General features: G+C 41.5%; 1 protein-coding gene across 8 annotated transcripts in view; it reads left to right on the forward strand.

Moving 5' to 3' along the window:
- cast (calpastatin) overlaps positions 1-18,425 on the forward strand; it is a 39,819-nt gene that overhangs the window by 11,638 nt on the left and 9,756 nt on the right. For 2 of the 8 annotated variants that reach the window (XM_073467558.1, XM_073467559.1), the window contains 5 exons: positions 11,217-11,285; positions 16,761-16,805; positions 16,884-16,982; positions 17,106-17,186; positions 18,297-18,335. In XM_073467558.1, the coding sequence (XP_073323659.1) occupies positions 11,217-11,285; positions 16,761-16,805; positions 16,884-16,982; positions 17,106-17,186; positions 18,297-18,335 (333 nt within the window). Of the gene's footprint in view, positions 1-1,036; positions 1,176-11,216; positions 11,286-13,515; positions 13,660-13,937; positions 14,049-15,114; positions 15,235-15,835; positions 15,920-16,760; positions 16,806-16,883; positions 16,983-17,105; positions 17,187-18,296; positions 18,336-18,425 lie in introns of those variants that run through there. The other 6 variants (XM_073467554.1, XM_073467555.1, XM_073467556.1 and 3 more) reach the window with 6 other exon arrangements.

Genomic DNA, 18,425 nt, shown 5'->3' on the forward strand with positions numbered 1-18,425 from the left:
AGACGTGTGTTCATTCACCATAAAACAACAGACTGATACAGACACTGACAGACACAGTGAGCCCACGCAGCAGATGACACTCACACAATCCTCCATTCATCTTCATCTAAGTGCTCTGACTATCTTTAGACACAGGGTGGTGCTGTCCTCGAGAGCCCTCCCCTTCAACATGCTTCACATGTTTTGTGGTTTGCAGCGCTCCATCTGAGATGTATTTAAAAGTCTGTGGATTAACTTTAGTAAGTAGTGAACTATCAGCTAATCAATACTGTAAAGTGTGTGTGTGCTGAGAGGAGTTAGAGGTCACACTGCCATGCTTGTTTCTGAATTTCTTACATAACCTCTGGCTGCTGTCCAGAGGCTGTGTTTCCTGTCCATTCCTTTGTTCAGGGGCTGCTTTAAAGAGCTGTGAAGGCCATGGAGAGCATGCCTGAACGTGTGTTGATGATCACATTGTTACAGGTCCCTTCCTTCCAACTGTGTCTGTCTTAAATTTACACCTTTTTTAAATTTTTTCTCTGCTCTGGCTGTCTTTGGGTGTGGTGTGGACTACATGTGACGTGTTCCCCCTCCCTCTCTTCTTTTCTTTCCAACAACACACACACACGCTCTGTCTCTGTTGCTTCAGTGGCTCTGCAGTCTAGATTCCTAAGCAGTGAGTGTATCAGACACACCCAGACTCTACCAAACAACACCACTCCAGCAGATCTACTTCTGTCTGTTTACTGCTTCATCCATCGACAGTAACTCTTCGTGATAATATCTTGATGTAGGCCATCGTGTCTGTTATCGAACTGCAACATCCCCTCCTCGCACAAATCGCCCTGACCCAGCCCCAAGTTTCCCTCATGCTGACTTATTTTATTTTCCTGGCAGGCGCTGAGCAGTGGGTGGGTCTGTGTGCGACTGACCAATCTGACTGAGCCTGCTCTGCTAGCATTTGGCTGAGGAGGTGGAGCCCGAGCAGCACAGGCTTGTTGTACTGCTCCCAAGAAGGCGGAGCAACAAGTTTTGCACTGCTGGGCGTGTGTGTGTCAGTGTGTGTTTACATGTGTGTATGTGCATGCTTATGTGGATTAACAGTGGGAATCTAAGGTGAAGCAGCCGCAAGGGAGCATCTCGGTAGTGTACACATCAGGATATATAGAGGATATACACTCACAATCAAACCTATGGTATGTATCTGGGAGTATTTCCCCTTCGTGCTCGCTCTAATGTAAGTGTGTGTGTGGAAGGGCTTCCTGTTTGACTAATACCTGTCTACTCAGTTTGACAGCTGCTGTGTGGCTGTGTTTGTGTGAGATAGCAGCTTTTGTTGATCTAGTTTACAGCAAAGTTAAGGAAAGTTGGCAAAGGACGACAGATTTGTGCGTTACTGTTTCTTTTATGGCCCCCGAGAAGGAATTGTCCCTAAGGTGACAACAAAAGGGATCCAAACAAACAGTAAACAAGCAACTGGATATGCTTACTCAATGATACTGCCCTTATTTTGTATTAATATAGAAGCAGTAACTCTTAATGGCTTTAAAGGGGCACTGTGTAGATTTGGAGAAGGAATTTAAACTCAAAATTTTAATATTTACAATATTAATGAGGTAATGATACAAACTCAAACTCATTATTGTTTCCATAACTGAGTAATCAAGCTGTTCTCAGAGGAAAGTAACATCCCCAGGTAGAAAGGTGGCAGGGTCCGCCACATATAAACAAAGTAAAACAGCATGAAACTGTGCTGTCCTTTAAGGTCGGTTTATTTAGAGAGTTGGTTTATTGAGTTCGTCTAGGCATGTAAAATCAGTCAATAAAGATCTTTCTCTTCTGGTTAAAAACTACATATTGCACCTTTAAACAAAATCATCTAACAGTATGCAGACTTCTGTAAACCAGGGTTTGCTGCTTATTTGTTGCCAGCATTATGACTGCATTAGTGTGATGGACAAACTTCGCAGAAATACAGAATAATACAAGATCAACAATGGATGTGCTTCACACCTGCTTGCTCTCATCTCGAGGTTAAGTGCATGTTAGTTTGCAATAAAAGGCAAATGAAGAATACAGTAAAACCAGCACAGAGCTGTTGATGTGACAGTTAAACGTATTAACAGCACACTGTCCTCACAGATAGCCTGTTAAAGTAGTTATGAGTTCACCAACATTCATCCCCACAGAGCTCTGCACAGAAGACAACAACAGTTTCAGACCTCTGCTCCACATTCTTGCCGTGTAACACCAACTGCAGCCTTCGTCATTTCCACCTCTGAGCCGAGGTGATCCACATTATCACGAGCGAGCATTTAGACAAGTTGCCAGTGCTATTTTGGAGCAGCAGCAGCAGCAGCAGCTAGCTAAGGAGCTGCTTCCAGCCTTATTCACATGTGCGTGTCTGTGGTTTGTTGGGTGGGGCCCAGCATTAGTCATCAGTTTTCATTACTGTCTGACGCTACTGCTTTAATCGCAGTAGTCGGGTACGGCTGCATTGTTTCTTACAAATACATTGTGAGTTATGTGCGTCATGTAAAGAGCAGTCCGGCAGGGTCTGATGCAGCGAACGTATGTGCAGACGTGTCCTGGCTGAAACAGGAAAACCTCGAGCACATCGACTGTTTCCGTCTGTGTCAAAATGAATGCCAGTTTGAAGGGGGCGATGGTTTCAGATGGCTCTGTGCTGCCATCAGCCAAGCTCGGAAGTCTTGTGTCTATTTTGACCGCACTCACTCGAGCTTCAGCCAGCAGTGTGCCCAGCTCTCCCAGATGGGTTGTGATGTGGATATCCTGTCCCGAGCGGCGTCAGTCAGTGTCGTCCTCACTGGTTACTGCTATGGCGGCTAAAGCTCTGTGGTTCTGCACACATGCATGAGTGTATGTGTGAGTGTGGGGGTCATGTGTCGCACCACAGGAAATGTGGTCAAGCACCAACTTAAGTGACCGGAAAGAAGTGGGTTTTGGTTCGGAGGTTTTTTGTCTAAAAGATGTTCACACTTGCCTGCTGCTGTTGCTGCTGCATTGAGAAGGACCTTCTCTCTCGCTGTGTGTCACATAAACTGTTTTCTGTGTGTGTTTCTGTGTCAGCCAGTGTTACAGTTGACATAAAGTAAAGAAAGTTCATCGTAGGTCTGTGAGCCGCTGAAACGACCTGAAACTTTTCTTCACTTGTAACTTTTAATAATAATTGAGTATATATGTCGGCCTCTATGTGCATTTTTGTTTCAGTGTGTGTGTTCGTATTTATCATGGTGTTTATTTGTACTGTTGTGTTTCATTCTTCCGCTGTCTATGCATCTGTCAGCTGTGAACTCAATATGTCCCTTTTATGAAACAGGTACATGGCAACTATCGGCCCCTCCCCTTACCCCGACAAAATTTCTACCAGGTACAGCTGTATGCAGTTTCTTCCGTGTGCACACTTTGATTTTGTCTGTGTACAAGAGTCGGACAGAATAACGGGAACAGCTCACAATGCAGTGGAAGATACAGCGGTCAGATCACAATCTACAAAAGTGACCGCAGTGTTAAATAAATGTAGCATCACGAAGGAAGGATTTTCTGCAGATCAGATTGTGAGGTGTTCCTGTTACTCTGTTCGCTGCTGTTAGCTGCATGAGAGAAGTCTTGCATAAATCCTCCTGCACGGAGCCAAAGTCACAAACCACTTGGAGCTGGTGTTGTTCCCAGTGTGGTTTCTTTGTTGTTGTTTTTTGAAAAGCTGATTAAATGACTCCGTCCAAATTCAAAGGCCAGTCAAGGTCGACAGGAAAAGCATATTTTAACAGAATTTAATTTAACTAATGCTTCAGCTAGCATGACATTTGATAGCGTAGCTAGTGTAAGGCCTCATTAGCAGGGCTGGTTATCAAACCTCATGACTTTTTGGTACAGACCTAAAATGCGTCTGTGGAACCAAGTATGGACAAATAGAAAGTGTTGAAAGGAGATACTGAAGGGTTATGTGTGATATGTTGAGTTGTTTATGTTACTTATGATCTTATTTTTCCTTATTTAAACCAACACGTTGCCAGTTTGAGACAGTATTTCTGTGTGGCTGGTTGTTACATTATTTAAAGGTACAGTACGTAGGATTTAGGGGAATTCAGGGACAGAAATGGAACACAATATTCATAATTATTTATGTATAATCGCCTTAAACTAAGAATCGTTGTGTTTTTGTTACCTTAGAATGAGCCTATTTCTATAGTGGTAGCAGAGTTTGCCATCTTGCACCGCCATGTTTCTACAGTAGACCAGAGCAAACAAACTAAACACTGGCTTTAGAGAGGGCCTTTCGCATTATTTGCAATTTAAACAGCCACTCTAGGAGAGTATGAGAAGAAGGGTGTTCAGTTGGTCGTAATCTGTGACCACACCAATAGATGCCACTAAATCCTACACACTTAACATTTGATACCTTTAGAACATTATCTTCTTTTGGATTTTGTAGGAATACATTTTATATTCCCTAAATTATGTTACAAATAAAAGTACTGTTTTGGTATCTGTAGTCAAACTCAGGTATTGTACTGATACTAGTTTTGGAAAATGTAAACTAATAGGCCACGTTCCCATCGCTCTTTGCAGCTTTAGTTGTAAATGGTCCACATTTCACTGTGCAGCACAGTAGTAGATATTGCTTTTGCTCTGTTTACTTAGAATATGAGTGTCATGTTTCAGCTTTTTAAGAAAAACAAAAACTCTGCAAATACACGTTTGCCACAGGGCAGAAGCTCACCTGGAGGCAGAGCCAGACTTGAGCTGTTTTTAGCTCAGTGGGTAAAGCATGAATGTACAGTAACACCAGTGGGATCCTTTTTTTTTAATTCTCCCTGAGGTCACCTGTGTGTGAGGCCTGTACTAAAAGCAGCTTGAACTGTATGTGCACTGCTTGCATTGTACCGGTGGATGGTTATCTATAAGCAGAGAGCGGTCTGCTGGACAGCTGTGTGTGTGAGGAATGCAGGAATGCTGCAGTTTGGAGTCTGAGCAGAGAGAAAGCTTGCAGAGCGTCTGGGTGGAGCTCAGGTGAGCACAGAGTTCAGTGTGGTGGCAAATACCTAAAACTGGCCCCATGTTGTTGCTTGCTGTTACTGGCTTTATATATAAATAACTTTTAGCATGTTAATTTTAATGCCAACAAGATGATATAGCCTTTCATTTCAGAGGACAGTCGAGGGAAGAGACCTTTGTGCTTCACTCTTTGGCATGTTCTTTTTTTATTGCTAGTTTTTCTCTGGATCTGATTCTGACAGTGGGAGTCATCTTGTAAACACACTTTATAGTTCCCTCCCTGTCTGTCAAACAGTGCATTGTTTCCTTTAATGGACTGTGAATGAAATCGGTGTGTTTGCCTGTTGGAAAAGTATCTGGGTGGCTGGTTGTAACTGGCATCTGTCACACTCAGTGAATACGGAGCTGGTGGTGGACTTGTGCAATGCTTTGACTGTCAGACTGAGGGGAGACTATTTTGTTTGTGTGTGGTTTTGAAGCATGATTTCCTCATAGATCTCCTATCTGATGGTTGTGCAAATACCTGTGGATGCTGATTTAAGCAGTAAACATGAATTTGTTCCGACCTGTAGTAAGTGAGCGACGTGGAGATAAGCGTGGATGTGTATGAGGGGTCAAAGAGCAGAAAGTCAGATTAGCAAAGTAGCACGTCCATGGTTTTAATCTTGTACTTTGTTGTTGGACTGCTCTCATATGACTAAAAGGCAAATGAGTCAACATATCCTCTTAGCCAACTTCCTTTCATTTCAACTGACACATTTAAAATTTGCTGAAGGTCCTATGTTTAGTTTGGACACGTTCTTTGAGAGCTTTTGGTTTGCCACAATTTGCACGAGTGTAAGGGAAAGTATAGAGAACAGTAATGATGTCATTTGGTCACAGAGACATCTGACATCATGTTTTAGTCATGAAGGTGAAAGCCGCCACTGTAGTGACCACAACAGTCCCTTTAATCAAACAAAATGAAAGCTACTTTTTCAGTGTGTGCTTAAAATGTGCCACTTGTACACAAGACTGGGCATCAGCGGGCAAGAAGTGTAGGTAATGCTAGATGACATCATGGCGTTCAGAGACAATCTGCATGCTCTAGCTTTTCCCATTCCCTGCAAAATAAAACGACCAAAGAAAATAAAGCCTTCCGTAACCTGATCCACTTCATAAATACATACATGATTTACATACATGATTGTTGTTGCATGTGCTTTGTATTGGCTAGAAGGGCTTTTCCAGCAAAACCATTGTTCTCCTGCGGTACAGCTTGCCCTGTTGTGCGCTCATCTCTTTCATTGCGCATGTATGCTATTTTCATGTCTACACAACAAAAACACAAAGCCACAGCCAGCAGCTGGTTAGCTCAGTTTAGCTTAGCATGAAGACTGGAATAAGGGCCAAACAGCTAGCCTGGCTCTGTCTATATAATTTCTGCCTACCAGCACCTCATGTTAACATGTTGTATCTCGATTGTGTTGTGTTTGGCGAATCAAAAAACAAAGTGTAAACATGACTTTGCCGGGAGCAGAAGGCCTGCCAGTTAATTCCTGAGGCCTGCCAGTAGCTCCCAGCCGAGAATAGTCTGGCACATAAACCCTCATAAAACAGTGCGTTTGAATTTTTGCAAATATATATTTTTTCCTATTTATTAATTTTTTTACTGATTCCACTACTGGGCAGAATTTTGTTTCCGTTCGATAAAGCTAGGCTAGCTGTTAGCCAGCTTCATGTTTTTGTAATAAGCCAAGCTAACTGCACTGTTCATTTAATGAAAACTAATACTTGATGTAAAAACATTTGTTTATATTATCAATGTCAAGTATTGACCAAAGTAATCTGTTAGTATATGTACCAAAATACAGTTGCATTAGCGCCAACATCAGTATCAACATTAGCTTCATAACTCTAAAATGAAAATATCTTAGCTGGTGGATTTCAGTTTCATGTGTAGTATCAACCTTAAAAACACATCTGACACATCATGCATTACTACCCAGCATGCAGTGCAACTCTGCTTCCTTTTTTAAACCTAATACAGTTTTGTCTGTGGTAACTTGGGAACAATCAATATTTATGCGGTAACAGGAGTAATGTGACTTCCCCTGTTGCGGGGGATCCCCCAGCTGCTTGTGACCTCACTTCCTCGCTTGTGCTACTTCCTCCTCATTCTCTCTCTCAAGCAGCATTATGTTCATTCACTTATAGTAGAAGAAGAGAAAAGAAAGTAATAGGTGGCATGCTCTTAGCTGTATTGTCATTTACTTGACTTTGAATCTGTTTTATCAATGTGAAGAACCATATGTTGTTATTTTAAAGTGTGATTGTCCAAAGAAAGACGGAGGGTTTGAGAAAAAAATGAACCTCGGAGCTTTAATAAACTAAATAGAGCCTCAATTAGTGACCTTATTTGTGTTAAATGTAACAGCAGTGTGTGAGGTAGTCACTGACAGTGCTGAGCTGCAGTCATTTCTAAATCAGAGGTGACAGATTGCAGATGATTGAGAATGGTGCAATTCACACTGTGTCTCTGTATCTCTGTGCTATTTCCTCCTCCTGTTAATCTGTTTCCCTTCTCTCACTGTAGTCATTCACAGACATACAACCTGCCTCCATCCTGCTGGTTCAGGGTAACTGTAAGACGTGATGAACGGCTGGCTTAACAGGTTGATTCACTTAGACACATACAGACGCTCAGACGTGGAATAATGATAACTGTTGGGCCTAATTGCCACGAGACTCAACGGCATCTGTCAAAGGATACTTTGAAATTCATCATAAACAAACAGGCCGGTGTTCAAACTGTCGTCTGTGAACTTCCATCAGCACGTACAGTATGTTTGAGGGGGCACTGATGGACAGCCTGGGTGTTTACATCCCAATGATCTCACAGCCTTTGCGTGATTAGTTTGAACAGCAGAGAAACAGAAATGTTCACTAACTGGCTCGGTTAGATCTGACTGTACAATGATACACAACCACACAATGCTTTGAGTTGGATGTGAAAATAACTCGGCAGTAATTCTGACCTGGTGTCAGTGGGGTGGAGGCCTTTTAACACTCTCTTTGTTCACACCACCTCAAAGGACAGGGCTGGGCTCTGTGGCATACTGAGCTCCACCTGGATACAGCAGAGTGCTTCAAAATACCATACACCACCCTTAAAAAGGAGTGTATTTATTACATAGTTTGTATATGTACTTCTGTAAAAGGGAAAAAGCAGTTATTCTTCAGTACAAGTGGAGCAGAGAGTGCACCTGAGAGCGGTATGTTCAGGATTGTACTTCTCATTTATTGCTGCTGCTGAGACTTGTTGTATAACTGAACTTAATTTGATTCATTTTGCAGAGATACATTTTTATAGTATGTCGTTACAGTTATAGTTAGAAGAGAACAGGTGGCAATAATCTTGTTCCAGTGATGAAGCTGTATAAGATAGACCTTTTCCTTGATGCTTGATTATTGCATGATACAAGTTATTGCTAGTTTGACTTCTAGTCTTCTGTGTTTTATTGGAAATTAGCACTGTTGTCTCACAATATGTGGGTCCAGGGTTGAATTCTCAGCCTGTGATGAACAGTCCAGGTTGTTTCCTTCATGACTTCCAGTCTGAAGGAGAAGTTTATAAAGACCCTGATCGATATATGGCCCGGGTTGGTGTATTTGCTATATTAGCTTATTTCAGGCATATGTAAATGTGAGCTGCTTAGTAACAAGAAATATCATTCAAGACATGCCAAACATATATTTTTGCATAGTAAACATAGTTGACATAGTTTTTGTGCCCTGACAAGTTTACTTTTTAGTTGGAAAATGCCCTGCTCAGTATAGATCTTGGTCACAATACTGATAGTAGTAGTGTATGTGTTTTTTTAATGTATGTACTGTAACTATATATATTGAATACTGATATATTGTTATTAATATAACAATATATAATGCAAGGATGAATACAGTTAAATGTAAAATGAAATGTTGTTTTCGCAGAAGTAAACTAATACGTGCTGAGTGATACAGTTTGTGTCCTTTAGACTGTAAAGAAATGAACAAATCAGTTTAGAGTTTTCCAAATGAAGTGAACTCCTTCTGTAATTGTTCCAAGTGAGTGAAGACTTTCCCTCAGCCAGAAAAGAAAGGTTTATAGACCCTGGTCCCTCGATGAGGTGAATGCACTCGCCTTATAAAGTTTTACACATGTTAATGGACAAATAGACCATTGTCTGTCAGCTTGTTTAATGCTTCTATGCTTGCTGAGGGAACATGACCAGAAGGATAATGACGCTGAATGTTCCCTGTTGACTCTAATTAAATTTGGGGACAGACATAATGCCAGTTAGACCAAACTGTATCTGAAGAAATAACCCCAAAACATAATCTATTAATCTCTGAAAGGAACATTAAGACCTCATTTGCTGTGACTGAAGTCTGTGTATGCTGTTGTCATTGAGATGATGTTTGAAACACAGGAAAGACGTCAGAGTTGTTTTGGAAACCCAGCTGATTATCAGTCATTGAGCCTTTAGCGTTGTGTCATACTACTGCGATTATGTACGGAAGGCAAGAACTGCTGTGCTTGCAATAATTTTTTTAATTCATTATCTTGAGATGAGGAAACAAGCATTGTTATCTGGAGAGAGGGAGATAATCAACCCGCTATCACAATGAAACAAAAGATTGTTTCCTCTCATTACATATAATGTTATCAGAGATCAGGAGCATGAGTCGATGGCGTATTGAAGACTGTAGCAACTGATTCAAGCTGGAAATGCAAACACCACCAATGAGGGTCATTTATTTTCCAGATGTCTAAACAAGAAGTCTTTTGGTTAAAGTTTACTAGACAGTAAAACGCCTGCTGTAAGTTGACCACTGTATGTAAGTCTATCCTCACAATAATTAACCATAATGTAAATACACTCATGTTAGGTTATGGGGAATTGTTCCTATAAAAGCTGAACCAACACAGCAGACCAGTGTGTGTATCAAGTTAATTATAACATTAGCTTGAGGTATCTCGAGAAAAACAAAACTGGAAATTAAATATGTGATTGAAATACATCAAACTGATGTTTTGGGGAAATTTGTTTTCTTTTGTTTTCTTGAGATAACTAATGAAATGAACCCTTTATCGCGAGTAAACAAGATTTGTTATCTCGAGCAAATGCTATTTCGAAACACATAAGCATAAACACTCTTAGTCCACTGGTGACGTTTTAAACACACTTCAAACAAACCTTACTAGGGTTGTCTAGTTATAAATAAATAAATAAATATGTGTTAATAGTAGAGTATGTAGAACATCTCCCCACGAAAATTATGGACACAAGCTTTAATTTTAAACTGCATGATACATTTTAACAATATAACAGTTTGAATGGCTCTTTAAACTAAAGATAGACAAAAGAGGACACTCACAGAAAAAGTACCCTAGCTTGTATGCTACTTTTGTTACAGCATTTGAAAATAGACTTAACTATACCTTTTTTAAGGAATAACATGGACACACATGGGCACAGTGACAGTGTCCTACATGTTTAATTTCTTCTCTGGTTAGGTCTTTCCTTTGTGTAGTGATGTGACAAATTACCAGAAGAAGACAAAATCACAGCGGCACTCTGACACTGTGTGAGGAAGTACAGTGCAGCACAGATATCACTGCACTTGGTGTGTACGTGTGTGTGTGTGTGTGTGTGTGTGTGTGTGTGGGTGTGGGTGTAGTCTCAAGTAGTCATAGGTCGACCTCTGATGAGAATGAGCTCAGGTTTAATTTTTCTCTGTGTGACGTCAGCTGAACAGCAACTTGTGAATCCTACAGTCGCCGCTGACAGTTGCCGAGGCGACCCCAGAAAACAATAATACTCAGCCTCTGCTGTCGAACAGGTCGCACCCTTCTGACTGGAATGTAGCGCCTGAATCAACCACCTCTGACTGCAGTATGATGGATGTGTTCGCGAGCCTTCTGCAGCAGGACGTTACTGCTCTGTTGTAAATGTTTCCTGTCTGTACGTCTCTATATATTTGTCATAAAAAGTGCAGTTTGAAGCTGTGGTGACGCGTGTTTCCTCCCCATTCATAGATGAGCTATGTGAAATCTTTCCACACATGTCAGCTCTTGTGAAACAGAGATGTTGCTCCGAGTGAATCTTGATATAATTATGATGTTTTTTGTGAGATTTCTCACCGCACATGCATAACTTTTCTCTCTGGTCTCTTTCTCTGTCTCTCTCTAGTCGCAGCCTAGCCAGGCCACACCCAAACCTGCAGCTCAGGTCTCCACCGTGAAGCCTGCACAGTACGAGGTATCAAACATTCCTCTTCATTACCCTTTAACCTCTCCTCTCCCTGCATCTCTCTCTGAAAACTTCCCACATTCAGTCGGTTGATTGTTGTGTGCCTGACCTCTGACCTGCTCATTATCTGGACTATGTGTAGTATTTCCTTTCACTGTGCAGCTTCAGGCTATTAATATTTTCAAATAAAGTGAAGGGAGTAGCGTTAGCTCTGTCCTGTGAACGGTAGCATGCAGAAAAGAAAACTTTCCTCTTCCTTGCATTCAAGCACAAGCGAGGTAACACCCAGTTTCTCAGTCAGGGGGAAGAAGTTTAACCCATTGATGCAGCTCTCAAACAATGGATCAAAGTGAGCTGATTGGAGTGGTTTCTAAAGGGTTTTTACAGCTTAAGGGAGCGGACATGCTAAGATAATACACCAGTAGTAGTAGTAGTAAGAGTTCACGTATTATGATAAAAAAAAAAACAATTGTGCTGTTCGTGACTTCATGTCAGTTTTGTTTGAGGATGTTAACAAAAACCAGCATGATGTCTATTGTGAGAAAACAGTTGGCAGACATGAACAAAGACTTATTTGGTAGCTGTACGTAATTAAAAGTCTGTATAGGGGACAACTACAGGACAAACTGGTTCTCTTGACCAAAAGGGAAAGTCCGTTTCTCTACAGTGAAAGTAATGAAAGTCTTGTAATGACTCGTCTTTGTCTTGCTTTAAGCCGATTTTGGCTCCAAAACAAGGCTTTCAGTAAGACTGTAGTCTAACTGTCTTGCAGTATTTTTCTCCTTTAAAGCCAGACAGTGTTGTGACAGAACAAATCAACATGCTCAGCCTGAAGTGTTTTCACTTGGCCTTCAACAACGGGGCTTGAACATTGTCTATTTTGGTGTCTGGCTTGTTGAGAAAGGCTTCAGTGGGATATTTGGACTTTCACAGTGGCTTTGTGCGGAAAATAGGTGCACCAATGTTTAAAATAGTAATGAATTATAATGTGAGAGAATAACACAGAGTTATTTACAGACTAAGCTTGTGTTACTCGGGCATTAACCTTTAGCTAAAAGTGACTCTTGTTGGCAGTTGACCTTGCTGCCCCTTTTCATACCTCTTGGTCGACTTAGTGGGGTTCAGCTCTTCATGTTTCAGTGGCAGTGTACATGAGCAGGGCTTTTTTCAACTTTAAAGGGCAGTCCAGTGATTTGATGTTGCACTTCCATAAAATTGGGAAACTTACAAGTGACAGATTAAAAAACTAATGTTTAAATTCAAGCATTAATGCGAAAATATCTTCTGTAGTCTCTATCGGCCTTATGTGCCCAGCCCTTTTTTGTTTATTTCACTGCCTACTTTGCTGTTACTGACTACAGTAAATACAAGTAAGACCTCGTGATCCTGATGGGTTGAAAGATGTTGAGTTAAACTTATTGTAGGTGAATCTGTTCCATCAACATGAATTAAAACACTTTTTCACCCAACTATGAACTTATATGACATGCATTTTATTAATGGCGCAATTTTAAATCATCTGCTTGTTACATAACAATAATCCCATGTCATGGAAACTGGACTGTGTGTCGCAGTGCGACTAACCAGATGAGTCTCCACTGAAGAAATATTGTATTAACACACATTTTTAAAGGCCGCTCCAAGACAACACCTACAGACAGCTTCTCTTACAGAATCATGGGGTGCTCCGGTAGCTCAGCTGGTAGAGCATGCACCCCTGCTGCTCTTCAGCTGCCTTGAAAAGACTAAAAATATTAAGGAAAAAAGGAAACACAATTTGACCAGTCTCCATAACTATTATAAATTAACCAGCTGATCGAGGCACTGGGCTGGTTTAATTGCTCGTGTCACTATGTAGCCAAATAATGGTCAGTGTTTTGAGAATGCTTCTACAGTCAGTCCTTCAGGCTGTACATTATTTTATAAAACTGGTCAGGTATTTTGCTAAGATGAAGATGCATGATAAAAAACATGCAGCAGTCTATCTTATCTACACAATCTGACACATCATTTCATTCAAGCCAAAGCCAGGTCTGTCCAGAGTCACAGGACAATGTCAGTTAAACTGACCTTTGTGTGTTAAATTGGTGGATTACTCCTTTAACAATTCATTTAATTTTGTCATGAAACAGTAAATACATCAGCAGCTGTCACAAGCAAATGTATATTGGCACTCTAATCATCCAGTGAGCTGTGATAAAGGTAGATGATCGACTTTTCCACATCTGGTGCGTTGCAGAAGGCTTCATCAGGATCCGCCATGGCTACAAAGCCTGGGGTGGTTTCCACAGCAACAGGTGGAGCCACAGGAAGTGGCGTCAAAGCAGGAGGAAGTGCTTCAATTGGGACCGCAGGAAAAGGGTCCCCTAAAGCCAAAACAGAGGTAGACGGACTCTGGATCTATAAATGATGGAAGGGGGCTTCTGGCTGTTTGGGTGTGATGTAACATGAATCTCCTCTTCCTTCTGCACTCATCATGAGGCCGCTCACGTTTCTTCTTCACTGCCTTCATCTTCTGGCTCAGCCATCCAAACCTCTTGACCTTTCATGTGCATTAGAATGACAAACACTTGCTGTGAGCTCTCACATCATCACGCTTGGGATGAATGCTCACCACAAACTGTCCTCATGAATAACTTTCTCGTGCTCCTTGGTTTGTAGACTAACACTACTCCGGCAGGTGCTACTGTTATTGACATGTCGTCCGCTGGGGTTGCTATTGTTGACATGACATCAGCGGGGGCGGGAGGCGGTCCTAAAGAGATGTCAAAGGTAACATTATGACGAAAGCGCTTCTTTCTTGTCTATTTACATCACTGCTGACCATTTTAATGACATTTTTGATTGGTGTTCCACCAGCTGGCAGGTACATTTTATCACCTTTACTTTTCATTGAGGTTGTTTCGCTGTCAGGTTGTAACGTCTTGTGATCGAGGGCTGATGTGATAATGCACGTTGGTCGAGCCATGTGCTTGTGGGCAACTCCAGCATACATGATGTGTGTGTCAGCTGCCTCTCATATGAAGCGACCAAATTCACATGACTGTTTACCACAACATCATGTTAACTTATTGTTTCAGTCATTGTCTTTTGTTTTATTGTAGATTTTTAGATTTGATTTTCTAACAGCGTGGCTGGCGAATACAATTCTAAGCAGATACCACGTGATGTATTAGACTTGAAACAGGACCTGCTATTTCTCAGCAGTGTCTTGTACACCTGAATGCAACCAGCCGCCTAAATATTGCAGATAACGCCTTATCTCTTAAGGTTATAGAAAGTCAGAAAAAAATTCCTGGATCCGCATCAAAGGTTAATGGGGTCTATTCTGGGCCATGTTTCATGGAAGTCCGTTCTGTAGTTTTGGTGTGATCCTGCTGACAAACCTACCAATGAAGCTGGAACATCTCTACTGAATACCCCACACATTTTCTGCTTACTGTACTACCTTTACATATCTTGTTCAGCTACCTAGGAGGCAGAAAATCAATTTGGAGTGTTTAGAATAAAGTCAGCAGTACTGTAAAGTATTAAATATGTTTTAATGGGCTAAAAGCACCAGCATGTAACCATACACTGTGATCAGTGGTCAGATACGTCTCAGTCGTCCTTAGTAATTAACAACTCAGCACATTTGAAACATGTACTTGTGCTTGAGTCGGACTACAGTGGCCGATCTGACCGGTGATCATTGTACATTTACTTCTGCTCTGTTTCCACTAACACTGTTTAAAATGTCGTCCACATCTCTCGTCAATATGTTCACTGGCTTTACTGTGAAGTTCTGTGAATCTTTCTTCTTGTGTTTTTGAGTAATCATTTGGCTACGTGTTTGTAGACTCCACCTGTCTCTCAAGGCAAAGCCACAGCTACAGTTCCTTCTGCTGCTGCCGGAGCAGCTGCAGCAGCTGGCGTGGCAGCGACCAAACCTAAAGAGTCACCTAAAGGCACAGCCAAGGTAGACTCGACTGCTACATCTTTATTGCCTCCATGACTCCCTTGAGGTGTACTTCTACTACTACTACTACTTGGCTTTATTCTTCTCTTTCTGCAACATTTTCTATGTGTCGCAGAGTCTCATCAGGTTGCGTTACTTCCTTTACCTGACAACACTCTCGCTCTGGGCAGTGCTCACTTTGGGAGTTTCATTGCTTTCGCCCTCTTTCTTCTACCTCGGCGATGACCAGTTGGGCGGTATAAAGGACTTTTGTTCTTCTCTCTGCAGCACTTTGCTCAGCATGCCTGCACTTGTTATTGTATCTGCAAACAGTGCACACCTGTCCACTTGCATCACCACTCATACATCATTAATCTGAGTCAGTCAGAGGTGCAGTCTGTTGGTTTGTCTTCTCGGGCTAGTTTCATTGCACAACACCTGCTGACACTCATGACTGTCATCAAGTTGGTGGAAGCTTTCTTCTCCAGAGGTCGGCCCCTCACTGTCCTGTGTTTTATTTGCTTCCTTGGGTATATTACCGACTTTGTGCATGCACAGTGGACCTGTAATTTTACTTGACATTTACTTGGCTTATAAAAGATTCAAATGTGTTGTATTTTAGAGTGCCGCTGCCGTCACAACACTCAAGGCTGATGTGGCTAAAGTTGATCCAGTTAAAACATCAAAGTCAGCTGCAGCAGCCAAGGTAGATGATCCTGAAACTGACTGAGGTGGAGGCTGTCCTGTGTATTTCCTGCTTGTATAATGGTCATGAATATGATGTGTTGAATGTCTTCATGGTGTTCTGTCTGAATTGACCACTTTTTTCAGGCTGGTGAGATTTTTCATTTGTGTCAGACTTTGGGGGAGTGTCTCTGGGTTTAAAGAAGACGTATTTACGCTTTAGTGCTCAAAAAACACATCAGTTTTCTTGTCCAGTGCTGCAGCGCTGTATCCCCCCTCTGTCTGAGACGCTCTGTTTTAGCTTGTGTCTCTTTAAGGCCCGCCCTCCTCTGATTGGTCAGCTCACACGTGCCTGACCCAGCACTGCTAACAACAACAGAGCAGCTGTGCTAAATCAATTCTCATGTGCCAAATTAACTGCTGTGCATACATTATGCAAATGTATGACATGGTGACGTAGTGTGATGTCACAAAGTCACGGGATTAAAGGCTACTGACGAGGCATTTCAGGAGCAGTGTTTTCTGTGGGAGAGAGGAGCTTCTGTCGGACTTTGGCCTTTTTCATTGTAAAGATCTTTTGCATGTACAAGAACATACTGTATATAAAACACTGATGGAAAAGGAAAAAAAACTAAAAGCACAATAGGTCTCCTTTAAGAATATTATTAAGTCTCACCATTTTTATTTTCTGTCTGGAATTAACATGACGAAAAGTGACGTCTGGCTCGGTGTAGATGGATCAACTTGCAATCAATTAGTGCAGTCTATTGAGTTGAAGCACACATACTGTAAATCTACCACAATGACGCATGCAGGTTTAATGTGGTGGAGGTGGGAGTACTCAATCTGTATCTGTGTTGCAGGTGCAGGTGGAGGTTCCTCCCACAGCAGCCAAAGGAGCCAAAGAGGTAAAGTCTTACTGAAGCCCTTTGCTTTGAAAAGCATGTTGCGTTGCTCTAGTGTGCTGAGTTGTGTTGCATGTTCAGGCACCTGAAGTGGATCCATTTGATGCCCTGGCCAGCATACTGCCATCAGCTGATCCTGTCGCACCAGAGCCTGTATACACGGGGCCAGAGGTCAAAGAGGTACAGAACAGCCGCAGTGTGCACTCGTGTGTGTGCTCATATATAAACTGAACAGGTATTTAATTGCATTGAGCTGCAGCATGGATCTGTTGTGAGTAACCGTGTGTGTTGCATGTATCACAGCATGACATCATCTCTGAGAAGGGTCAGAAGTGTGGAGAAAGAGACAGCACGCTGCCTCCAGGATACAGATTTGAAGATATGGTCAGTTCTCCACAGTGGTTCTCATCTTCATCACTTCTGATTCACTACTTAACTTTGCCACACTGCCAGCAGAGAGGTTTTTCTCCCATTTACAGACCTCACTGTTAGAAGGGCTATTTCTTCAGTAGGAAGAAGTTCATATGAAAGCTGTTCTGGTCTGAGGATTATCTAAAGCAGGGCCCAAAGTGCGGCCCATGGGCCAAAGTTGTCCTGCCATAAAATTTGATTTGGCCCAACATGTTTCTAGCTGAAGTATATGATATGATTAACTGGTTATGGATTTTTCGTGAGGTTAAACACTTTAAATATGTGGTATCCCTGATTATGAATTATTTCTCATAATCTGAGCACGGCGTGCAAAGTACTAGTGACACTTTGTGTTGGCAATATGGAAGCCTTGAGAGGCAAGTGAAAAAAAAAACTTTAAGCAACTCAGAAAGATTATCCTGGCAAAACATGTTTCACCTGTTCTTAGGTCATAAACACAAGAGAGAAAACTATTATGACTTTATGAAACTATTATGAAATTACCAGAATATTTTTTTTAGGACTCTTGAATTTTAACAGTACAATACAATAGGTGCTTGCTTTTGGCCCATGGTCCACCATTAAGTTTAAGTTTTGGCACTCCAAGGAAAAATGTTTGGGCACCACTGAGGTAGAGTAGCCTAATAGGGAAGTTCTGAAATGTCATTTTTCAACACATAATAAAAATCCATTCACTTCCACTGTATTGCGACGGAGATACCTAAAACTGGCATCAGAAGTGTGGTCAGATTCATAATCTAGTTCACTCATTTGTTTTGACAAGATAGTCACAGATTTAAATTAAAGGTGTGATATGAAAGATTTTCATAAAAGCAATCCAAAATGAACTAGAATTATCTCCAGTTAACAACCAGTATGACAGTTAGCGTGCTAACCTGCTAGCTCCAGTCTGGACACATAAGACCAAAACTACCTGTACCATAGTGAGATAGCAAAATGAGAGAGTATGTCAGGGAATCTTTTTTGTAACGTGTGTAATCATTTAAGGCAGTGTTTGTTGACACCCTTTATGATTTTAGCATTTTTCTTCTTATATTCTAAAATGAATATTTTTTCCCCTAGCCTCCAGTCCCTGCCGATGTCAAACCCAAGGACGTCCCTGTAAGTGAACTTTCCCCTTTAATGGAGTCACAATCTCTTGCACAACACTGATTTCTGGTTCAGATACTAAACTTTTACCAACATGTGTAA

The sequence above is a fragment of the Pagrus major genome, chromosome 6 (assembly GCF_040436345.1).
Source record: "Pagrus major chromosome 6, Pma_NU_1.0".
NCBI classification, from domain to species: domain Eukaryota; kingdom Metazoa; phylum Chordata; class Actinopteri; order Spariformes; family Sparidae; genus Pagrus; species Pagrus major.